Below are 26796 nucleotides of genomic sequence, written 5' to 3'. Positions count from 1 at the left end.
ACTTTGTAGTACTTATGCAATAAAGTTATTAGTTTGATATGTTACTTTGATGAGAAGGTGACAATAAATATATAATAATAAGAGATTTGTTACTGATAGTTGTATATTTTGTTAAAGTGTTATAAGTATTATAATTTTCTTAAACTATTTAAAGGATTTAAAGTTTTTCCTTCCTGGCATAATAGATAAGCATGATAATTTATTTTTCCTTTTATAGGTTTTTTTCTTGCTTATAAATATGGTCTATTTGTTAGACAATAATGTATCATCATATAATATTTGTTAAGAATGGCGTCTTGTTCTTCAAAAGCTTCATTACATGTCATGTTCTATTTCTTATTCGCCATTTATTTTCTTAGTTTTGAGCATTGCTGTGTTGATGCAAACTCAACCCTAATTGTTCATAATGCTACTACTGTTTCGTCAAAAACAATTCCAATTCCTGACACTTTCCTTGGAGTATTCGTTGAGGTACTTTTATATATATATAAAGATGGTCATGATTACACTTTCCTTGCATCTCTATGTTTTATTTTGTGAATTATGTCAACTACCTCTGTTTGATTTTTAGTTATATAATTACTTATGTAATCGCATACGAATTAAATTTTCTGTATAAGTTAATTATTATGTTTATTAACTTATATATAAACATATACAATTTTTAGTTTAAAACTGAATTTTTAACTATCAAGAAACTTTTAAATAAAAGATTAGTTATAACAAATCTAATACATACAAGAAAAAACCAATTGCATTTGAATTTCCTAAAAGTAACCAATTTCATTGAAATTATTTTTGCAGGAGATTAATCATGCTTGTGCCGGAGGACTGTGGGCAGAACTTGTTCGCAATAAAGGTTATTTCCTTAATTCTAAGTTTTCTTAATCTTGTTTTTTCATTCCATATCGAAGTAAATTAGATTTCAGTATATTTTAACCGATTTTTGAATTTTTCTGCTAATAATATTAGGATTTGAAGTTAGAGGCCCGAACAATACCTTGAATGTTTGGTCAATTATAGGAAATGAATCATTCATTTCTGTATCAATTAATGATAGCTCATGTTTTGAGCGTAATAAAGCTGCATTACAAATGGAGGTGCATTGTAATGATAAGAACCCTTGTCCAAGTGGTGGCGTTGGTATTTCTAACCCTGGTTACTGGGGCATGGTAAGCAAAATTATAATATATATTTCATATTCACACATGCACGTATTTTTCTTAAAAAATAAAAAATGATATATTAACAAACTCACATAACATTGTGCTTTTATTTCCATAAGAAATTGAGAAAATGTTAATAGTTTATTGTATGAATGAATTTTTGTCGTTCTAAAACTGCTCCTTTCGTGATCAGAATATCGAGCAAGGAAAAAGGTATAAGGTGGTGTATCATATTAAATCAGAAGGAGAGGAAGGAGACTTTAATTTTCAACTTTCATTCACAGGTGTTGGTGTTATAGAGGTCTCATCAAATATAACGTAAGTTGATATTTTCACATAATTAAAAGACATTGTTGAAATTATTGTCGGAGATCACACTTAAAATCAGTGGTACAAAAGATAATTCCAATCTTATTTTACAAAACTTATCGTATCATTCGTGATTGAATCGTTGAAAATAAAAGTGAAGTTAAAAATATTTGTTGTGATGGTTCAGGCAAGTTCCTGAAGATGGAAAATGGAGAAAGGTGGAGACAGAGGTGGAAGCAAAGGCTACGAATCACTATTCAAGTCTTCAAATAACGACAAGCAAGGGAGGGAGTTACCTGTTTGACCAAATCTCAGTCATGCCATTGGACACTTACATGGTTAGTAATTATTAATCTATTTTGTTTTATTCTTCTTTTTCTTCACATGAATTAAATATCTTCTCTTCAAACAGGGTCATGGCTTCCGAAAGGATCTTTTTCAAATGGTGGCAGATTTGAAACCAAAGTTTATGAGATTTCCTGGTATGTTCAGATTCTATGTGATTTAGATATATATCGAGGTAGCAATATATAAGATTCACTTAATAATTATAAAATGTAATTAACTCTGTTTATCCTTGTCCATTGCATTAATTAGGTGGCACCTACGTTGAAGGATATCATCTGCAAAACAAATATCAGTGGAAAGATACAATTGGAGCATGGGAAGAGAGACCAGGTCACAACAATGATATTTGGAACTATTGGAGTGACGATGGAATTGGTTATTTGGAATATCTCCAAGTGAGTATTTATTATTCTTGGAAAATAACATTTTGATAATTAAATTTTGAAAATTTTCTTCTACAACTTAATATCTTTTAAATAGTTTTGAAATATAAAAAAAATAAAATAATGAAAAATTATTTAGAAAATGTTATTTGAGATTATAAGAGAATTGTCAAAATTTAGTTAAAAAATCAATTTTGATTGTTTTTTTAAAACTATGATTAAAATTTTCCTACTTTATTTAAATAAATATAATGATTTAATATTTGTTTTGCAGCTAGCAGAGGACCTTGGTGCATTGCCCATATGGGTGTTCAACGCTGGTATATTATATAGATGTTCTTCTTGCCATAGCTCAGATTCATTCCCAACAACATAAATTTTTTGATTTTATCTTTGTTTTCTAACTAATTGTGTTTCTGATTTAGGTTTCAGCCGTAATGAACAAATTAATCCATCAGATTTGGGACCTTACGTGCAAGTATAATTTTCTTCTGATACTCATTTCTTTTTGGTATTCTTGAAACTGTATATACAATTGAGTGCTCATGTTTTGAAATCTTTGTATTAAAAGGATGCCCTTGATGGCATTGAGTTCGCAAAAGGGTCTCCTGAATCAAAGTGGGGTTCTGTTAGAGCTGGATTGGGACATCCTAAACCATTTGATTTGAGATATGTTGCCATTGGAAATGAAGATTGTGAATTTTCCAATTATCAAGGTATCATTCTATGACCACATATATGTCACGATTCTAAATTTATTGATTTAACTACTAAAATTTTTTATACTTTTTTTTTTTCTTTTTTGCAGCAAATTACCTTAAGATACATGATGCTATAAGATCTGCCTACCCAGATATTAAACTCATCTCAAATTGTGATGCTTCTGTCACACCATTAAAGCATCCAGCTGATTTGTTTGATTTTCATGTAAATATTAATTCTTGAACTTTCATTTGTTGCTTCAAATATTTGTGTTTTTTCATTTGTCAACTTATACTTCTCAATGTTTTGTTTTTGTTAGACTTACACAACCTCCAAAGACTTATTTTCCATGTCTACTCAGTTCGATCGCACCGCACGATCTGGTCCAAAGGTTTGATCAATTTTTAGTTTTAATGAACTCTATATTCATTGTTGATTTATGCATAGTTTGATATACGTGAATATATATAATGAATATAGGCTTTTGTGAGTGAGTTTGCTGTATGGAGAAAAGACGCTGGAAATGGAAGTCTCCTGGCTGCTGTGGCTGAAGCTGCATTTCTTATTGGCCTTGAAAAGAACAGGTTTAGTTCTTTTTTTTTCTTTTAATGTTTTTTTTTTTTTTTACATTAACCATATTCTAACATGTTTTTTTTATGTTTCTGATGCAGTGATATTGTCGACATGGTTGCTTATGCACCACTTTTCTCAAATATAAACGATAGGAAGTAATTTTCTACCATTTACCACATTTTTTATCTACCCAGAAGATTTTATTGGCTGGAATGTATAAGATGAGGTTGATGAAATTATTGTGTGTGATTTTTCAGATGGATTCCCGATGCAATTGTGTTCGACTCTTATCAGATGTATGGAACACCCAGCTATTGGGTGCAAAAGCTTTTTGTTGAGTCTAGTGGAGCAACATTTCTCCCCTCAACACTCAACACTACTTCATCTAATCAACTTATTGCATCTGCAATTAGTTGGAAAGATTCTACAGAGAATAAAAATTACATAAGAATAAAGGTAAGATTCTGAAACAATATAAAAACATGTCTTTAATTAGATTAGCTTTGATAAAGAAATGTATGTTTGAGTTGTTGAATTTGATCTGCACAGGTAGTAAACTTCGGAAGAGGCACAGAGACGATTGACATAAGCATAGATGGGTTCCCAGTGGGACAACAATTTGGTTGTACAAAGACAGTGCTTACATCAGACAACGTAATGGATGAGAATTCCTTCGCACAACCTACCAAGGTACCTTTGCTTTTTTCTCAAAACTCTGTTGAATACAAAAGCTAACATCAATTACTGACATTTGTTAATGATTTTTTTTTTAATGTGATTTATAATTTATGTTGTTTTCATTTTAAACGCAGGTGGTGCCACAAACGAGTTCGGCGGTGAATGTTGAAAGCAAGATACAAGCAATTCTCTCACCCTTTTCGGTCACATCATTCGATTTCTTAATTTTATGAAGATAATTACGACATAGATTAAGTCCGTTCCAGCGGAGAGAGATTTTATGCCCTTTTTATATTATCAATAAATTGTAATATATGGCCTATTCCTTTCGTTTCAAATATTTACGATGCCTCATTTTATTTCAATCCTCTTCCCTCCTTTTCTTTATCTATTGTCTCGGGCTTTTAAATAAGAAAAATATCAGTTATTAAAGTACAATTGCATATTAGCATTGGATTAAGTTATATTGTCGATCCGTAAGTTATATTCAAATTAATGGTATTTCTGAGTAGTTTCTGTTTCTTACATCGGTTTAGAACTGCCAAAAAGTTAAGTGTCATAATTACTTACATTATATTATACTTTCTTTTATCTCTTTTTTCACATAGATGTATCTTCTGTAACTAAAATAGTAATCATAAAGATATTCTAGAGATAACATCCATCCAATGATAAATTTGTAATATCATATACGTTTCATCAGTCTCGTGCCCTTTCACTCTCTGGAAAGTGAGGCTTCCGATCAGGAAGGAATAACGACGACGATGAACGCCGCTGGAGAAAACGTTCAGAGGAAAGGTCCGGTAGCACTTTTGCAAGGGCTCGTGAACATATCTAGGACGCCTTTTTTACCCTAACGATGTATGATGTGCTTGATTCGTCTCACTCTTTCTTTCCAAATTGTTATACATGGGTTGATAAGTGTAGTGTATTTTGATCGTTAATTGTTGCAAATAATAATAATATACATAAACATGCCCACTAATGAAAATAACTTACTAATTTTAAAAGATTTTTAATTTTTTTTATAGACACGATCAACACAATATTTCAAAGTTAATAATAATAAGAATAAATTACTCTTTTGGTCTTTGTATTTGTCAAGTAGTGTTAGATTGATTTTCCAGTTTCTTTTTTCTGTCTCAGTTTAGTCGCTGTCTATTTAAAAATAATTCAATTGGTAGTTTTTTTGAATTTTTTTATTTTTAATTTTTTTTATTTTCTTTTTTAAATTATTTACACGTGTCATTCCAAAATTGTGTCTAGTGTTAAAATGATTCAACCTAGTCTTTATATTGTTTTTAGTTTCAATTTAATCTCAATTTATGTAAAAAATGGAACAATATTGACTCTACTTAAATTGAGATTAAGATGATATTCTTACTAAAATTAATATTTTTATTCAATATTTCTATAAATATTTTTTAAATTAACTTTAAATTCTATATGAAACTTTAAATTTTGATTTTGTTTTGAATTTGAAATTTAGTTCCTAAACTTATGTGTGACAAGTTATTTGATTTTTAATTTTCACTAAGTTTGTATAATATGGTACACTTGATGCTTTTATATATGATGACAAAATAGTTAATTATTGAAATTAGGTTTAGGATTTAACTTTGTTTAATAATAAAACTAAAAACAAAAAGTTTGTTTAAAAATATTTCTGCAAATATTTAATTAGAATGTCAATTTTAGTAAGAATATTATCATAAGATTTATACAAAAAGTAGATTGAATATCAATTTAAGGAAGGATAATATTGTTTCATTTCTACAAAAATTGAGACTAAATTGAAAATAAAAAGTATAGACAGCAAATTGAATCATTTTGACATATGACACAATTGGGGGGTGACAACGGGACGAGGCGGAGACGAATTTCACAATTCCATACTCATCCCCATAAAAAATTCATTACAATCCCACCTGGTAACGGGTATATATTTGTACCCATACCCATACCTGCCTTCTTACTATTTCAATATTAATTAATTATTTTTTATTAAATAATGTAACATTACGGTAAAGAAAATATAATATTATCAAATTTTTAATATCAAGTGGAGGTTTGTTTTGTTGATATCAAATACTCATAAAGAAATTATAATGGTATACATTTCAAATTAGAATACCAAATAAAATTTCATAAAAACCAAACGATTTATTAAATTTGCAAACATTAAACCTAGTTGATAAAATTTTAAAATATTTTTAAAATAATATAAAAGGGAAAAAAATATTAAAATTTAAATATATTTTAAATATTTGTTTACTTCAATTTTTTTAAATTCTAATGAATTTATTTTTTATACACTATTAAAAGTTATAATACACCACTTAATCAAAATCATGCAAAGAATAAAGATTAAACTAATAATAATAAATTTTCAACATATATCTTGTATCTTTTGAACTTTAATATATGTTGGATGGAGATAAAAAAATATTCATAGCAATTATATTAAATTTTTATATTATAGTAATAAAATTTATTTATACAATTATAATGACAAAATTATAGTTTGATAATGACTTACAAAATAAAAAATAGTTATATAAAATATATTAAAATAGTATTATACATGATAAAAATAAACAACAAATAAAAGTAATAAAAAAGTTTCAAATATTTGTCTTAGAAATAATTTGAGAGATTATTGAATGAAATCGCATAAAAGAAAACAAATATATAATTATAGATATGATAAGATAAAAAATACTTTAGAGATCTAAAAGAACTTTTCAAATATCAACATAGTCAATAGTTGAGAAATAACGAAAATTATTTTAGCAAAATAATTTTTTTCTCAAATAAAACAAAAATTAATAATAATAGAGTAAAGAAGATAAATTTTTTATATTACCTAGTAAATGAAAAATTTATGTTACTAAACATTTGAATTGAGAGTGTTTAACATTTTTATGTGAAAGAAAAATATACAATAAATAAAAATATTAAAAAAGAATAGAAATATTCAAATGTGAGACAAAAAATATTTAATTAACATACATCAATTGAACATAATTGGATAAATGTTATAATAAGATGAAAAATATATTGGAGATGCGAAATAATCTTATAAAAAATAAACAATTAGAAGAATTAAAAAATAAAAAGTGCGTAGTAATATATATATATATATATATATATATATATATATATAATGTTATTAAATTGACTATAAATATTTTAATAATTTAAACGCGGACGTGTATTATGGTGGGTATAGGGATGGGGATGGGACAGATATGTATGTACATCTTCATACTCATCCCCATACCCAATTGAAAAGTCAGGGATTTCTCGTACTCATACCTATACCCATAGCCAGTCAATGCAGTTATTTCTCATCAAAATGGTGACAGATTCGGATAATACTCACAGGGACATGTTTATTTGTCATCTCTAGACACAACTATGAATGAGATGTGTAAAATAAAAAGCAAAAACAAAAAAAATAAAAAAAAAATCATAAATTAACACGTAAATTGAATGAGATGTACATAAATTATTATAATGTTCAAAAACTGAAAAATCAATTTAACACTATGTAATAAATACAAAGACTAATTTAACATAATAATAATAATAATAATAATAATAATAATAATAATAATATAGAAATCGTAGGTCAACCCAAATATCCCAAGATAATCCTACAACCCAAGTACATATTTATTTATATTAATTATTTTGAACATTATACAATTTATGTACATCTCACCTAAAAGGAAACTGAATTTTTCATATTAGTGAAATCCGATTCCATTAAAATATTGAAAAATATTTTTTAATTACTAAATTTCGATAATTTTCTCTTACAATTTTACGTGATATTTTTTAAATGGTTTTCCATTTTTTCATTTTCTCATTCTCAATATTTTAAAATCAATTAGAAAATGACACATCATATTATAAGAAAAAGTTATCAAAATTTAGTAGTCAAAATATTATTGTTCTAAAATCTTAGTTTCTTAAAAACCATTGTTAAGATGAAAATGCCGTGACAATAAGGATGGCAATGACAGCAATGGTGACAAACATTGCGTCACGAAATATGAAAGGCATTTTAATCTTTTCCTATGAGCATGAGGTGAATTTAATAATCAGAAAGTTTCTTCTTGCACTTCCTTTTTTCTTTCTCATCCTCATAAATTCTAAAATTCCAAATTTACTCTTTATTCAAATGTATTAAAAACTCTAATTTGAGAAGTGTACACATTTTCTGTTTCTTCTTCTTGTCTTCTGCAATTCAAAATATATTTTTTACTGTATTCTAAAATATATTCCAAAACATTTCTGGATACGATAATATATTGTGAAATACATTAAAAAATAGGAGTGCAGATGTAACTCTTATTATAATTTTGATGAAAAGTAATTTCAAGTTTGAATTTTATGGGAGTGCGGGAGAAAAGAAATGAGGTCCAGGAAAAAACAGTCCAATGATCATCATAACGGTGCACAAATAAAGAACCAATTATACTATTTCCTATTTGAACCGTAAACGTAATGCAGATGAAACACTTCAAAAAATTACAATTTCTACTAAATGTAATGCTTCTAATCTTTTACAATGATTTTATATTCTAAATTCATCATAAACCCTACAAATATTTGGATAAAAGATTAAAAATTTGAATATTTTTTATAAAAATAAATAATGGAATGGTCAAATATAAAATTAGAAAAAACTTAAAAACACAAGCGATCAATATTACTCTTGTATGACCAAAACATAGTTAAGAAAGCTAAATGGCATCCTATTTTCATATGATAAAATACTTGAAAACAAGAGAACAAAAAGATGCATCTCAGAGATCCAAAAATGTTAATAAAAAGTTCCTTCATTATGTTCATTTTTCCGCTATTGTTCGGCTAAAAAAGGATTACAAGGTAGTATGACATAGTATCTATTGAAAGATCAATAGAAAATTCTTTTTTCAAGAACTATGAATTTCCATGAGGAGCAATCGACTAAATAAAATCCCGGTTCCTTAAATGAATTTCAAGAAAGAAAATTAAGCATTGGTGAAGTCAAATTAAACATCGATCTTTAATATTAAAATGCCAACATGTATCAGAGTCTAACCTGAAATTGTTGTGGAACAAATCTGAAGTTGAGAAATTGAAAAGGTATCCATAGTTTCCAGTTTGCTTGAACGGTAGAGAACCACTCCTACAAATTGAAATTTGTAAATGAATACACACTAATAAACATGACAACATTGATAACCACTCTTTGAATACGTTTTAACAAAAGCGAGTAAGTTAAACACACACCTGTTTTAGCTTGGGTACAACATGTGATGGATGTTAGGATCATGCATTTATCACTAGGTCAAAAATTATAGCTATTAGTTAGAGCGCAACTTTTTTTACTTAAGAATGTAACATAAGTCCAAGCGTCACGAATAATCGATTGCGACCCGGCCCACTTAGCCTCTGCCATGGGACAATTGATGTCACTTGCAACAATTTCCCCCTCAACAATTGTCCTACTAGGAATCCCACTTAGATTGTGACTTGGTCCACTTGCCCTCCACCACAGGACTATTGTGCAACCCGCAACAATCTCCCCCTTAACAATTGTCCACTAGAAATAAACTCGTGACCTTGGCTCTGATACCAATTGTTAGGAACAAGGCAATAAAGGAAATAATAAGGAGAGAAAAATAAACGACACAAGAATTTAACGTGGTTCGGCGTACAATGTGTATGTCTACGTCCACGACTACACTAGGAAGTATTTTTATTTCTAGTGTACCTCAAGCTTTACATATGGTCTCTTATATAGTAAAATAGAGAACCACATCTCACAATTCTAAGCGATGTGAGACTAAATCAAGCACCATAATACTAATAGGAAACTCCGATGAATATGGGAGAAAATAAGAACTGTGAAAATATTTCATAACATTCAAAATTAAATTATCACACACAAGCACAAATTAGAGTTAAAGAAACTAAAGGACAAATTAGGAAAGTCCAAAAGGTGTATGAGAGGACAAAGTGGAAACCCATTGCATGGGGTCCATCTACACACGCACAATGATTTTGTTTTAACAGAATTGCCTACGTGACTATGGAGGAGAGAGAAAGAGACTAGAGGAGTAGATGTGAGGGGCTAGGGGTTTCGAGGAAGGGGGGCACATTTTGGACTGGTTTTGTAAGGAAGAGAGGTTCTTAAACCTCTCTATTTTAGGTCATTGAAATAATACTTATCTTTGCCTTTGCATTACTGTTTAATTGGATACTATCAATTGATATTCAGAGCACTCGGTTCTGGGAGTGTATGGTCCTTACGCGAAATATGATGGAGAAGTGCATTGAGGGCCTCGAACAATAGCTAGAAGATTTATAGCATTTAATCATTTCGAGAAGCACCTCTCGTTGCGATCAATTATATAAGAGGAGGTCGCATAGGAGGAGGAACGTGAACGACGATATGGACGAGGAAGTCAAAAGTGAAGAGAGCTCACGCTCCACCATTCAAAGCAATAGTCACGAGTTGTTAAGAGATTTCGGGGGTCGCAAATTGAAGATTCCCATTTTTAGGGGAGTTGATGCGTACAAGTGGATTGTGATAGAGGAAAGCTATTCCAAATTGAATACGGTGCACGAGGAAGAGAAGTTGGACACCATGGTTATAACCCTAGAGGATAAGGCGTTGAATTGGTATCAATGGTGGGAAGAACAAAGTCAAGAACTTAAATGGGAGGAAGTCAAGTTTGGTACATAATTAGTTTGGCCCATTGTCGAGTATTAGACAAACCAGCTCAATAATGAAATACAGAGAAAAGTTTGAAAGAGAATTTGCCCCATTAAAGAAGGAGGAATGAAATATGCTTAAGGGAATCTTTGTTAATTGGCTGAAGAAAGAAATACACGTGGAACTAAAATTATATGCCATAAGCACATTGGAGGAATTGATGGATAAGGCATTATTACTAGAAGAGAAAAATAAGGCCTTACGTAAGGCGGGCTTGATGAGAATAGAAAGGAAAATGGGTGAGAAACCTTTTATTAAACATACGAAAGGTTTCACTAGATGGAAGATGGGAGGAAGTAAAAAGGGGGCAAGTAGTAAAGTTAATGAGAGTGAGTATGTTGAGAAAAAGGTCGTAAGGGGAGGAAAATTGTCTCATGTAGAATTGAGAGAAAGAAGTAGAAAGGGGTTGTGTTTTAAATATGGAGAAACATGGGGAAAAGATCATGTGTGCAAATTGAAACATTATCAATTTTTATTAAGGGAGGATTCCCAAGTTGAAGAGACAAAATTGAGTGAAGAAGAGGAGGAGAAGGTAGACCCTATTACCATTAAAACGTTGCAAAGTTCATTGAAGAACGATGAAGGATTGACTTCTAACCAATACTCCAAGATTATGGGTAGAGGGATGAAGGTGCTAGTATTAGTGGATTGTGGAGCTTCGACTAATTTCATTTCAAAAAAATTAGTCCAACATTCCAAATTGGAGGTAATTGACACTAGGGAGTTTGAGGTTGAAGTGGGCATAGAGGACAAGGTGTGGAATAGAGGCATATGCAAACAATTGGAAGTGGTGATTCAAGGTATTCCAATTGTGCAACAATTTTTTCTCATGGAGTAAGGAGGGACTAATTTGGTGTTAGGAATGGAGTGGTTAGCAAGTTTGAGAAATGTGAAGGCTAATTTCAGAAATTTTGTGCTGAGTTGGGGTATACGAGGCGGCAAGAAGATCATGAAGAGTGATCATACCCTTTGCAAATCTCAGGCTTCTTGGAAGGCAATGGTGAAAGTCCTCAACAATGTAGGTGAGGGATATATGTTGTCATATCAAGGACCTTGGGCTCATGCAATAGAGAGGGAACCTATTCCCAATGAAGAATTAATGGTTGTGTTGGCAAAATTTGAGGATATATTTAGATCACCCACTAAATTACCTCCCCAGAGAACATGTGATCATGCCATTACTCTCATGGAAGGAGTTGATCCCCCAAATATAAGGCCTTACAGGTATCCATATTATCAAAATAATGAAATTGAGAAATTAGTGAGGAAATGATGACGGCGGGAATTATAAGACCTAGCAACAGCCCATATAGTAGCCCTGTTATTCTTATAAGAAAGAAGGACGGAGGATGGAGTTTTTGTGGATTTAAATAAAATTACCATAACAGACAAGTTTCCTATACTAGTCATAAATGAGCTTTTGGAAGAATCGGGAGGAGCTCAAGTTTTTCAAAACTATACCTTAAGTCGGGGTATCACCAAATTCGCATGAAAGAAGATGTCCCTAAAATTGCTTTTAGGACTCATGAAAGCCACTACGAGCTTCTTGTAATGCCTTTTAAGTTGACAAATGTCGCGTCCACATTTCAAGCCCTCATGAATCATGTATTAAAGCCCTATTTTAGAAGGTTTGCCTTAGTTTTCTTTGATGATATCCTCATATTTAGTAAGACTATTAAGGATCATTGTGAGCATGTGAAAATTGTGTTGATTGCTCTAAGAAGCCGCATGTTGGTGATGAACAAGAAGAAATACTTGTTTGGGAAGGCAAGTATGGAGTATCTCAGACATATCATTTCTGGTCAAAGAGTAGAAGAAATGAGAATGTGCACTTTCTTGTAGTACACACAATTTCTGAGGCTGAAGTAGTTGATTATTTCTTGGAATATTACCCCTTAGGTGATGACAATATAGAAACTGGTAATGGAAATGTTGAGGTGCAGGGGTAGATGAATTGTGATAGTGCTTGTGTAGGTGGCAATAATGTGGAGGCTGAATTGTTGGATGATGCTAATAATGACAAAGAAGTTCACTATGAACAACCGGATGAAGGTGATAAGGTAGTTGATCCTGGATTGCAGGATGATGCTAATAATAAGACATATAATGACAAATGACAAATGTTAATGACATCTCATACTATTATACTACAACACAATGTATGTACTCAACCATACTTTTCTTAACCTATTTTTACATACTTAACATCTGGTTCATATGAAAGCTCCTCATTCACAATGTGGGATTTTGCTCAAGGTATGATGAAGATCTTTGCATCCTTAAGTGTTTACACTTTACTTTTGTTTTTTCTTTTTCTGCTTGAGTTGTTCTCCCTCAATTTAGAGGGGATATTAAAAGTACCCTAAATTGCATATGTTTAGCACCTGATGAACATACGTATGATAGAATCTAATGGACCATAAACCAAGGTTGTTTATGCTAATAAATATGGGGAAATACACCTTTTTTGACTCTTAAATTTAATTTTCTTGGGTGAACTTAAATTTTCTTTTGATGTAATTTGATCTTACCAGTTGATCAATGTTGTCAATGAGGATAGACTCAATTTGGTTGGATAAACAAGTGGTTTTGTGAAGGTATGAAATTTGCATTCATGTTTTGGTGCTCTATGATGACTTATTTTGCACTGTTTTTTTCTAACTCCACAAATTAGAAGTAATAGTGACTCCCTTCAATAAACCATCACTGGAACACTGAAAAGAAGCCTTAAATCAAACCTAATTTTATGCCAGAAGAAGCCCTACCCCCTCTTGTTTCGTTCCCATATGCTTCCACGACGAGGATTTCTGGAAGTTAATGTCATTAATTCAATTTTTTGGATTACTTGACTTGTTTTACCTTCAAATTATAGGGATGGTAATTAGATTCTAACATCTATAAAAATTATTCATAATAGATTGGGTTTTTATTCATCATATGATTTTGGGTCTGAGTATAGTTAGTGTGTGTTTGGTGTTGTGTAAAAATGATACATAATTGATTAGAATTGATTTTTTAACACAAAATCAATACATGTTTAGTTTCCAAAATCAATTAAAGGATAAAAAATTCACGAAAATAACTAATTGTTATTTATGTGTTAGAGAATTGATTTAGTTAAAATCAATTCTCCCACGCTAAACCAAACACACCGTTATCTACAAATTTTGATACATAGTTATTACCATCCAACTCCACCTATGCTTATTTGTTGGTTCTGGTTTTGAAAACTGAAAACCGATTACTTTCATCCCTGAACAGCTTTAGTGTATGTTGGAAATGAAAATTATAAATATTGATCGAATAGTTTTAATAAATAACATGAGAATTTGTGACTTTTCTTTTTCCTTTCATAACATGAGAACTTGGCACTACACCATAATAGAAAAACCTTTTTTTTTTCATTCAATAATGAAGAATAATGACAATAGCATTATAATGTTATGAATTAATTTTAGCTAATAAAGTTATATACCATTCGTGAGAATTTATCCTTTTTCATTATTTGCCCACTATTTACATTCAGTAACAAAAAATTATTTCATAATATCTAATACTTTCGCATCCATTATTCTCAACACTTTTCCTGGGATATATTACTAAAATTTTTAATTTATAAGAAGTTTGAATATACAACAAAAAAAATTTAATCCCGAATTTTTTTATACTCGTAAACATTGTTTAGGCCATATCATATGAAATATGTAATTATTTTCCTAGTTCAGATAACCACGAATATCAAATAGCCCTTCCTTCTCAGCAAAAACTAGCTTCAATTTAAAAGTTTTATTTTAAATTTTTTATTATTTAAAAAAAAAATCAGTCTACAGTAAAACTTAATCTGTTTATTTATTATTACAGGAGATTTGCTGATATATATATATAGAGAGAGAAACAACGTTGGTGGGTGCAGAGAACTCACACCATGGCGTAGCTTATCCTAAAATCCCATTTTCAATTCTCCTTTTCTTCCTTTCCCCAAAACAACTCTGCAAACAGAAAATAAAAAACAATGGCACTCCTCTCTTTCAATTCCCTCACACTCTCCCCTCTCCACTCTTCCTTCCCCTCTTCTTCCTCCATTTTCGCACTTCCCATTACCACTGGTAACTGCTCCTCACTCCCAATTCTGCCTCTCTCTCTCTTCCGTACCTTAATTTCTCCCAAATACATTTTCATTTTCATGTTTTTCCATTCTTAATTTTCTCCGACTGTGCAGCTTTAAGAGTACACGTGGCTCTGCCTTCGAAGCCCTCGAACGGAGTTCGAATCACGACATCCAGAGCGAAGAAAGGCGCGCTGATTGTCTCTGCCGCCGCAGACGGCTCTAGTTCGCCGGCGGAAGCACTTCCTCCGGCGGAGAGCGAGAAAGAGAGTGGCGTGAGTGTGGAGAAGCTTCCTTTGGAATCAAAGGTGAAGGAGAGAGAGGAGCAGAAGCTGAGGATGAAACTGGCGAAGAAGATAAGGTTGCGAAGGAAAAGGCTTCTTCGGAAGCGCAAATTGAGGAAGAAGGGTAGCTGGCCACCTTCTAAGATGAAGAAATTGAAGAATGTATGATAACCTATGAAAACCAGTACTTTAGTTTCAATTTGCTTTATGCAGGTTTCAGTTCATTCTCATTTTATTTTCACTGTAATTGTTTTGCTATCCACCGTGTATTTTGACAAATTTATTAATTTTCAATGAAGCATGCTTTGTCTGTTTAGCTTTCCACAATTTGGTGAATTAGGGTTTTGATTTGGAATCCATGTTAACATAATTGTCATAACATTAAGATGGATGAATCTTAAATGAGTCTTTCTTCTATTTGGTATACTTTATGAACATATGCTGCTTATGAATTCCATTTTGCAGTTTAGATTGTTTGGGAATTTGTTCTCTACTATATTAGCATTCAAAACAGTTTAATTTACAATGCAAACTAACTAAAAAGAATGGTATATATGATTTTCGAAGTATGATTTGTGATGAAAATACGAGTGTAAAAACTCTTCATAACTGTTCATACATTCGGAAGTTGAGGAATGGAAGAAGTTCTAACGCCTGTATGGAGTATTTAGTACCGTTCTTATCCAGCCTCTTTTTTTCCATTTCCATCCTACTATTTTATAGGTTTAATTGCATATGTCTCTAATTTAATTGATGGAGGAGGTGGATAAAGTGCTCAAACAAAAAAGGAATTCTGTACAGAAAAATTGTTTTTATAAGACCCCTTGTAACGAAAGTACAACTTATGAGGAGAGCATCTCCACGGTCGGACAATATTTACATACTCCGTCATAAAATTAAGAACATTTTGCACTTAAAGATGCAAGAGCTTTATGGAAACTAATCCTAAGACTAGAAACCAGTAAAAGCTGAGAGGGTCATTTCCTTTTTCTACTTTTTATTTACCAACAGTAGTAGTCAGCAGAATGTCTCTCGTGTTTTGGCTCTCCAGTGGCAGGTTGGTTTTGAGGGATGATTGTCCAATCTTTGTCTCTGAAAGGTCAAACCAACGTATCACCTCTAAGGATATTAAATTTGCAGAGCGGGCAGGTTGCTTTTGTTCGAAGCCAACGGCCAATGCATTCACAGTGAAAATGGTGGGTACAAGGAAGGCGGTACAGTTCTGCTCCATCAGCATATGGACATAGGCAGATACAGCATTCCTACAATATAATCAGCAGCACCAGTTTAATTATCGTTCAGTAGTTTCAAGATGCATTTCAACTGTATACAAATCAATTAGTCACTACCAAAAAAAGAAACTTAAATGTCCACATCCACTATACAGTAGTTTCAAGATGCATTACAAATCAATTTCAGGTTTTAAAAAGTTTATCTCAATATTCACCACCCAAAAAAGGAAACTTTAATTTCTACATCCATTTTACACAATTCAGAGCCTTTGTTTGCAACTTGGGTGTTTTTTAGTGGAGACAACGGAAAGAGGTCACAGGTCAGTTACAACCCGAATGCCTGTTCTCTCACTGAAAAAATATATTGCAATTGCTTGAGTGTGGCTCCAAATCAAACATCAGGAGAATGGGGTTAGAAAGTCCCGTAATTTGAAAAATCTGTCAGCGCTATTGATTTATATATAAAATGTATACTAAAGAAGCAAAATTCCAGTTTCCACTAAAAGCTTAGACATGAATACATCAGAAGTAAATAAAAAAGTAATGCAATTAAGTAATTAAAGAAGGATAAATCAGATAAAATATCAGAATGGTATCAAAAAATGACAAGGCAGTTTAAGGGAATAAAATTTAACATGGAAGAAAGGCACCCGTTACAAACTACAAACAACAAAATTAGATTAGCACCAAATAATCACTGGATGAAAGATACAAAAACACAGTCAACACTCACCGAATCATCTAGATTGAGAGAAAGCTCACTCATATGGCTTCCATTGCATAAATCTACCCTCGCGTTAACAAGTTGTTTCTTGTCATCAACCATCACCAATGAATTTGACTGACTAAACATATACATAGGAAGTGACCTGATATCTTCTTCTGATGCGCCTTCTCTGATTTTCATAGCATAAGCTAGTGCTATTATTGGGATGATGCAGAAGAGAGCAAAGAAAACTACACATGTCATCCCAATGCAAAAGATAATAAAAAATATGTCAAAGGCTAGAAAGACCACTGTTAACCTGCACAAATGTGATAAATATATTATTGAGCATCCCAAACACCCAATACACCACCGGAAAACATAACACTAAACTATATAAGAAGATGAAGTAAACAGTTGGTGAAGTAGTTATATATGCTAAAAAAATAGTTACATATACATACATATATTAACTATATTACTTTTCCCGCGGGATGAGCTTTTTTACAGTCTGAAATAATAAGCTCATCGAAATTCCTATTCCCAATAAAACAGAGTCAAGCATACATGCTCGACACATACGGTTCTAGTTTGAAATAGTCAGTAACTACAACTCCTCAAGAGCATATATTTTGTAAATGATCATAAACAAGAAATTGGGAACCTTTATCAAAAAGACTTCCTTATGCACCAATATCATCGTGTCATGGAAAAGGTAACTCCAATTCAGTGTAAGGATTATATGTAAAATATCAAGATAATGAAGCTTGATGGTCCCCAGTCCTAACTATGGGTCATATCATTTCACAGTTATTAAATATTGGAAAAGCATGATAAATGTAAATTATCTGGCCAATAGAATTGAGAAATAATAATGATTTCTGGAAGAGTGAAGAAGGATCGTGCTTGACTTTATTCCAATTCTCCCAATATTTGAAAGAAACTAAGAAATTTAGAACAAAATCATACATTATACTAGAAACAGAAATTCAGAGTATTATTTAACTAAACAAAGACAATGCTCAGGATCCTTACATCGGAAGAAAATCCTTTATAGGGTAGAAACAACAAACAAGAACTATAGAAAAGAGCAGAGCACTAAGAAGCTGAGTTGACCAGAGCTTCAAAAGCTACCCAGTCTCCCACAAGCCTATGCCAAATTCTATGATATCCCCCCTCTTCTCTGCACCACAAACATATACAATTCGCTCTCTTTTCCCCGTGGTTGCCAAGTCTACTGCCGCATTTATCATAGCCACCAATTCATGCTATTATTTTCTTCCCTATATATTCCTATTAATTCCTCCACTCCATTGCTCCTTTCACTAATCACTTTCCTATCTCCATTGCCCCTGCACAATCTTTTCTCAACCTGCCATATGCCTGCAGGGCATCACCATTATTAGACCCACATTTCATCTGTCCCTCCCTTTCTTCTCCAATATATGAGTCATAGGCCCATCAAATATTGAATTACAAGTTTATCCTACTTAAAATAAGACATCAAGACAAATTAATTGTGGGTAGACATGTAACAATTAATATTCTCTTCATTTTATTCTCCTTGCTTATATAATTATATGACATTCAATTCAAGGTTGAACGTTCTACAATAATCCCTTTAACAAAATTTCTAAGTATAAACTTTGATTCCATCTAACTCTCCCCAGGACTCAATTAGGAAGAACTTTTGAGAAGTAGAATTCATGATTTTTTTTAAACTTTTGTTTTACATCAAAGAAAAGTAAATAAAAAGCTTACCCAGCTGTACAAACTGTAATCACCTTCTTTTATTCTTTATTGGTATACATTATAACTTTGGTTATCTAATACCCCTTGGTCCCCCCAATAAAAACAAGAAAGGCAAAACAAAATCCAAATTAAGGTTCTTACTTACCAGTAGAGCCTTGGAGAATCTTCCAAAAGTGCTTGGCCACCCACAACAATCCAATAAAATCCAAACACCCACCAAACAGAAGATGCCAGAGTGTTTATGGGCTCTAGCTTCTTCACAATGCTAAAAACAAAAAAGAATAGAGTGAAATGAGTTCAACTATCTTCCAATGCATATGAATTGAAAGGAAAACACACAAAACAACTAAGGACCATTATTCTTCTAAAGACATAGTGAAGGAGGGAGAATATTCTAATAACAGACACTCTGCAATAGCTATCCACAATTCTTCTCCTTACGACATTTAGTTCATCACTACTAGGTATCAAGTCTCAATATCTGAAACAAAAACAGCCTCGACTAAAAACAAGCACTTCCCCTTCCACGCATTCATCAAAATTTCTCAACAATAATTGAAAAGCAAGTAAGCTCCATCGCCAGTCAGCTCCTCCAATGCACTATAATTTCCCAATTACAAATAATTTATAACCGTAAGAAATACGTTATTAGTGCAATTATACCCTCAGAAAAACTCTCCCTAACTTCGATTTCATTCAGAATCATCATCGAAGCAGCACACCAAATCAATATCATCACATGTCTAATTTCTAACATCAGTTAGCTACTAGTCATAGCTCTCTCCCTGTCCCTCCCCCCTATCTCTCCTTCTCCCTCTCACACACGCACGAACAATGTCAATTAAAAGGATTAAAATTCACATAATTTAAAAAATAAATAAATAAAAATAAAAATAATCAATTGTCGAGGCAGGAATTGAAGGAAAAACTAGTGGCAGTGAAGTGAAGAGAGTATTTACCTATAGGTAGTGTGACCAAAGGAATCGCGAACTCCGAGGCGGAACTCAAAGAAGACGAAAGCCATATGAAGAACGCACTCGAACGCGTAGCCGCAGAGCCAGAGTCTGAGCGGCGTGGACGGCCGCTCGCGAAGCGTGGAGAGGAGGACGCTGGCGGCCACGACGACGAAGGCGAGGTTCCAGACCATGTCGAGGACCAACACCGCGCGCGAGTACCCGCACTCAGCGCCGTCGTCGTCGTCGGATCGACCGTCTGCACAGTCAGAGAGGAAGAGGCGGCGGCGGGAGGCGGCGACGAGGCGCGCGAAGGGCAGAGTGCACACGGTGGTGCAGCGGAGCACGGGATTGTCAGTTGCGCTGGTGGCGCTGACGTGGCGCTGGCCTTGGTCCATGTTAGAGAGAAAAAGAGAGAAAGTGAGGTTTTGGGTCCGGTTTGAATTAAAAGTAGTTTTGGATTTGGAATGAATGGAATAGGAATAGGAATAGGGATTGGGAAAGGAAATGGGATTGAAAATAGTGTGGGCGAGTGAGTGGGGGTGGTAGTGGTGGTGGTGGTTCTGGGGAAGGTGAAACGACGTCACATCGAGAAGAGGACTTGGACGGGGTGCGTTTGTTTTGTTTAAAGTGGAACGTGGCTAGTTAATGTTAATAATTGGGTTAGAGAATTGAATGTTAGAGAGTGGTGGTGGTGCTGCATTACCATTACCAGCAACTTAGCCACTCTTGTTGACTTTTACCTTAACAACTCTTTCCATCATCATTCAACTTTTATTTTTATTTTTAATTAAGAATGTTAGTTAAATAATTAAAACAAAGGACCAATCTATTAAATATTTGTAGAAGAATGTATTTTCCATATCTTAATAATAAACCCATTCACTTTTACTTCTAATTTTTAATATCCTACATTTAAAATTCATTCTTTTTTGTCCTTGAAATTAAAAACCATATTTTAATTACCACTATTTACTCTTATTTTATGGATTCTATCACATCAAATATTTGTTTCTCTTTTAAAATATTTAGTCTAACTATGTTCACGCACAATGTTTTGTGTAAAACACACTGAAATAAGTTTTGTTTATGTCTAATGTATTCACTAAAAATATGAATTTAAGATTTAAAATTAAATTTGATAGTACGATGTTAATTTAATTCACCACAACTTTATGATTGATTTTTTTTTTCTGTTAAAAGACATTTTTTAGTGGCTTTATTTCTAACCATGATAGATTGATAAGCTAAATATAACTTATGAATATCTCATACTTCCAATTAAATAAATTTCAATTTTATTTGACAATCCATATAATGAAAGTTAAATTATCGAAATGACACTAATTCTATCTTATATCGAAATATTAGTAAAAAAGAAATTAACAATTGACAGATAACCAACTTTAATTATTATTTTTTATTAAATTAAATATTAATCTCATGATAATTAGCACCATATAAATATTTTTTATATAATTAAAATTTATATCTAATAAATATATTTAAATATATAAATCTACTTCAGATTTATAATTAACAAGTTCAATTACAATCTAATCTTATTTTTAACTATTAATAATTTTAAACATAACTTAGAGATGAAATAAATTAAAAGGAACAAAATAGTAAAAACATTACAAACAAACAATAATTTTGAATTATTAACATAGTTTTTTATGGCAATGAAAATAAAATATTTAATACACATAAAACAAGGAAAAGAAAACAAAATGTTTAATCAAGTGTGAAAAATAAATATTTTATTTTGACTTCTTTATTCATTTTATAATACTCAATTGAATAAAACAACAATCCCATAAATATTAATCATATATTCTAGTTAGTGGATATATAATAATATACATATAAATAAAATATTAAGTTTCTAATTATTGTGTATATATAACATTAAATATATACGGGTGCAGGAGAGAGTTTCTGCCGCGGTTATTTTAGTCTTTTGGTCTCGGTTTAAGACCCGAGACATATATTGTCGAGGTAAAAAATGTTACCTTTCTGTCACGGTTATTTTAGTCTTTTGGCCTCAGTTTAAGACCCAAGACATATATTGTCGAGGTAAAAAATGTTACCTTTCTGCCTCGGTTTACACCTGAGGCATATTCAATCATTACTGCCTCGGTTCTAAAATAATCGAGGCCTAATATAGACATTAAAAATTAAAAAAAAAATTAAAACAACCCAGCCTTTCTGCCTGAGTTCCATTATCAGATTCAATGTCTATTACACATAAACACTCACGCACCTAAAGCACAAAAATAGTGGCCATTTTAGAACCCTTTTTTCACCATTATCTCATCTTCATCTTCCCGACCACCATCGTCTCCCTTTTACAATCATTCATAATCATTCAATCTCTAACACCAGTCATGCATAACCAACACAGAATCCCCAAACCCATTGCTCCTTTACACTTCAACCTGCACACAGAAAATACACCCAAACACCGTACTCACTCCAACTCGCACCTCAGTTCATTCACACATACTCTATTGTATTAAATCACAAAGAAAAAGAGAAAGAAAAAGGTTCGACGGCTAAAGAAACAAAGGAGAAATAATCGTCGCGGGCGAGTCGGAACTTCGAACGGAGGATGATAGTGTCGGAACTTCGAACAGAGACGACAATGAAGGCGAACCAGAGGCGACGAGCAGCACCGGCGAACCAGAGTCCCTCACTGGGTGTGGCGGCGTGCGTTTGTCGTCTGTGGTGCAGCGACGAGCAACACCAGTGAACCAGAGTCCCTTTGCTTCCGCCATGTCTCCACGGCGTCGGTGTGCGCGATGGTGGTGGCGCCTCAGATGGCCAGCGACGCTTCCGTAGCGTCCCTCATTGAATGATCTTACCTTTGAGATTGGATGTTGGATCTGAGATGTTGGAGAGAAAGAAAGTTTGAAACTTTGGAAATGATTGGGTTTGATTTTGGAGATGGAGAGAAAGAAAGTTTGAAGTGTTAGAGAAAATGAGGAAGAATGTGGTGCAGAGAGGAAGACGAGGATTGTTGTTGATTTTGGTTTATTTAACCTAAACTTTCCACCTTCCTGCAGTGCAAATAAAATTGAACCAGTGTGAAGTTTATGCCTCGGGTCTTAAACAATCGAGACAAAACCCTTTTCGTTTAATTGAAAAATTAAAAATGACGGGAGAATTAAAAATTTTGGCAGACATTAGGCCTCGGGTTTGAGTGAACCGAGGCATAATGTAAGTTTTTGTCTCGGGTATTGAAATAACCGAGGCATTAAAGGTTGTAAAAATTTCAAAATTGCCACCGCGTGTTTATTCGCCTCGTTTGCTATACAACCGAGGCATAAAGGACGAGTTAAAAAGTCAAAACTGTAGTAGTAATAATTTGATTAATATTATTTGTAAGGTTTAAGTTATAACTATAGTAATTTATAACAAAAAATATATAGACAAATTAATTTAAATTTAAAAATCATATCATACACATATACACACATTAATCTTATTGAATTCTCAACAAGTTATACTAAACATTGTCATTAAGATATCTAAATCCTTAACAACATCCATAATACATAATGTAAATTGAAGCATTGTCATCAAAGTATTATATTCCTCAATCACAATTGTAATAAAAAGTGTAATTTATCACTCTACGCCTTTTCAAAGACTTCTAGTAATCATGTCCTATGGAAAACTAACACCTAACCTATTATAACACACAATTGATAAAATATCTCATTTCTTTAACTTTCATGCTTAATATCTCAGTCAATGGATCCAATCAATCTCATATCCCTCACAACATACTCATAAAAAATAACACACCGAGCCACACACATGAATGAATGACATCCTACACACACACACACACACACACACACACACACACACACACACATATATATATATATATATATATATATATATATATATATATATATATATATTGTTGAGATTTTTAGAGCTTTTGAAAATATGAGAGATATGAAATATATGAGAGATATATATGATATGTTATACGGAGGAACATGTTTTTGTATTTTATTGATATACCCTATATATAGAGCAAAATATAACAAATATCAAGTATAAAATAATTACAATATCTCACTCTTAATATAAAATAATAACTAATTTCCTAAAACTGAAATATATCTCTAAACCTGAAATATTTTCTAAAAACTAATTTAAATAAAAAAAGATATTAAGTAATATTCTCAACATTCCTCACTGTTGGATATATATATATATATATATATATATATATATATATATATATAAGGGTTATGGTTATAGACATTGAGAGATTGTGGTTCTATATAGTTATATGATATTAGTCTTACACATATAAGACCTCAGACACCACTTTTACACCAAAACCTCAAGGCAATGTTGTTATGGGTCTTTATTCTTATATAGTGTTTAACTTTGTCTATTCTATCCAATGTGGGACTTTTTGACTCACACTTGAACTATTCCCAACATATATATATATATATATATATATATATATATATATATATATATATATATATATATATATATATATATATATATATATATATATATATATATATATATATATAATTAATGACATTTAACATACATCATCATCTTACTACTTAAGCATGAAAAATAAATCCTTTAATATGCATAAGGGTTCAACAATTGAAAGCAAATTTTAACTTGATTTGAATTGAGTTTGATGTCATGGAACAATTGTATGGAGCATTGAATGTAAAATTACCTACTATGAGAAATAGGACAAAACATAAGTGTTAGATGATCTCAAACACAAGATGACTAGAGACATCTTTTTGTTTTGAAAAGTAAGATGAAGGGTTTTGCTCCACCATCACTAAACTCATCCTTGTAAACACTCTAGTTTCGTCCCACCTCATAAGCATTTCGTGATCACCCCTTTGAGCTTTACCTTTTATATTCATCATCCCCATTTTAAGGTGTTCAAGTTTATCAAAGATCCTATAATTCCATCTTTTAATCTTAAGTTGTTCCATTTTGGCTTGACCAAAGTGTCCCTCAACTTTCTTCTAATCCCATTATGGTTCTTGTATAGTAACAATTGTTATTCACCTTAAACCAAACAAGGTTGAGCTAACTTAGGAGGTTGTCAAGTTGAAACATAAGCTCATGATGACTAAACAAAACTCATTCTTGTTAACTAATTGTTTTGTTTCTAACATTTAAAGGGAGGGAGGTGAAGTATAAGGATGACTAAAAGTAATAAGAATTTAGTCCTTTAAAGGAGATGAAGGAAAAGGAAAAATAAAAAGATGAAGATGATGAGCAAGCCAAGTAAAAAAAAGGCAAGTGTTCATTTAAATGGGAGAATTCATGATGGAATCATCTTCTCAATGAAGGTATTCTTGGTTGTATCTTAATGTGCCTTAGCTGAGGTTGACCATGTGATTTTCGGTCTTGACCACCCAAAACTAGATGAGGCCCGATTGCTAGCCTACTCATGCTTCCATCATTTTTACAAAAGGAAATATATAGTTACACATGCATCTACATCTTTTTTAACATTAGAAAATTTCTCTTATACAAGATTAAGAGGAAGGAAGAAAATTCTTTATTCCACTCTTTTAAATACAAAGTCTTCCTCTATGAGACTTCGTCTTCTTCTATCTGCTTAACTATGATTTTAATGATTATATGATTTTCATTAATTCATTTAATTTACCTTATTCTTTTCTTCAAAATTACAATTTTATTGTAAAAACACATCATCTAGGTGTACAATATGCTTTTAATAAAATGAGGTGTATAGAAGTCTCATCCAATAGTAATTTTATTATTTTCTTTGATTATCTTATATATATTTTTTTGTTTGTATAATTGGTATGCTTTTTGAGAAAATTTTTGATATGTTTACCTTTCAAATAATTGTATGTTTTATGTCATCATAAAAATAGAGATTGTTAGACCATAAATAGTTAAAGACCTTATTTAAAAAATTACAAATAAACATGAGTCACCTAGGTTTCTTTGTTTCCTCTATTGATTTGTTTCTTGCGCAGGTTATTCGTTGCAACACTTTTTGACATAATTTTCAGATAGACAAGGGTAAGTAATTTACCTGATTTTGTTAAATTGTTATAATATTTAGAGTTCATCTAAGATTTATTATTAAAGTTAGGCTAGGATATTGGTTAAATTCTAATTTATTACATTAATTTATGTTTTGAAATTTTGGAATGAGTTTTCATTTAAATGCATGATAAGTGACAAAATTTGTAAGATCTCTGACTTATTCATTCTACAAAGAGCTGGAGCTTTTTAATGATTGTATTTGTTCCTTATGCATTGATCTTACTTATTTTAATTACGCATTTGTCTTTTTTACGTGTTATAATTAATTAAATTGGTGTATACTAATGTTATTTAATTTATTATTTATTTATTTTTTGAATATTTATTGTAAATGATGTTGAAATTATCAACATCTTAATTTTAATAAGTTTATATGTAATTATTAAATGATTATGAATTGAATTACATTATTAAGATAGTATTTGAATTTTTTTTTAATTATAATTATGCAAGTTTTGTTACATGAGTAAGGATACAAATAATGTAAATAAAAAAAAACACTTTTTATGACATTTATTGTCATTATAGTTTAAAAAATGACATTTTCTATGTTGGTTGTGACTATAACAGTCATACAAAAATGACACTTTTTATGACTGTTGAGTGCACATCCATCATAAAAAGTGACTATATGTTAAACATGATAGATTTTTCTAATTTTCTATGTTGGTTATTTTCCATATGATACAAAAAGTGAACTTTCTATTGTGGGTGAGTATAGAATTAGC

At 31.6% G+C, this 26796-nt stretch overlaps 3 protein-coding genes across 3 annotated transcripts; 2 read left to right on the top strand and 1 right to left on the bottom strand.

Annotated features, from left to right (window-relative positions):
* Nucleotides 1-288: 288 nt before the first annotated feature.
* On the top strand, nt 289-4552 carry LOC114190470 (alpha-L-arabinofuranosidase 1-like). Its single transcript, XM_028079371.1, has 17 exons — nt 289-471; nt 805-859; nt 973-1172; nt 1360-1484; nt 1663-1813; nt 1888-1957; nt 2073-2218; nt 2481-2526; nt 2632-2684; nt 2778-2922; nt 3015-3133; nt 3228-3299; nt 3389-3492; nt 3580-3636; nt 3739-3937; nt 4031-4171; nt 4294-4552. The coding sequence occupies exons 1-17, from the start codon at nt 289-291 to the stop codon at nt 4390-4392; spliced, it is 1965 nt and encodes a 654-aa protein (XP_027935172.1). The 3' UTR covers nt 4393-4552.
* Nucleotides 4553-14820: 10268 nt separating this feature from the next.
* LOC114195060 (50S ribosomal protein 5, chloroplastic) lies at nt 14821-15650 on the top strand. Its single transcript, XM_028085458.1, has 2 exons — nt 14821-15040; nt 15154-15650. Exons 1-2 carry the CDS (start codon nt 14947-14949, stop codon nt 15489-15491), a joined length of 432 nt encoding a protein of 143 aa, XP_027941259.1. The 5' UTR covers nt 14821-14946; the 3' UTR covers nt 15492-15650.
* Nucleotides 15651-16114: 464 nt separating this feature from the next.
* Nucleotides 16115-20614, bottom strand: LOC114195046 (E3 ubiquitin protein ligase RIE1-like). The gene is made up of 4 exons (XM_028085443.1): nt 19973-20614; nt 19159-19278; nt 17289-17580; nt 16115-16585 (listed from the first exon to the last, which is right to left on the bottom strand). Exons 1-4 carry the CDS (start codon nt 20362-20364, stop codon nt 16424-16426), a joined length of 966 nt encoding a protein of 321 aa, XP_027941244.1. The 5' UTR covers nt 20365-20614; the 3' UTR covers nt 16115-16423.
* Nucleotides 20615-26796: the final 6182 nt, after the last annotated feature.

Source organism: Vigna unguiculata, chromosome 1, assembly GCF_004118075.2.
Source record: "Vigna unguiculata cultivar IT97K-499-35 chromosome 1, ASM411807v1, whole genome shotgun sequence".
NCBI lineage: Eukaryota > Viridiplantae > Streptophyta > Magnoliopsida > Fabales > Fabaceae > Vigna > Vigna unguiculata.
This window is presented reverse-complemented; position numbering and strand designations above follow the sequence as displayed.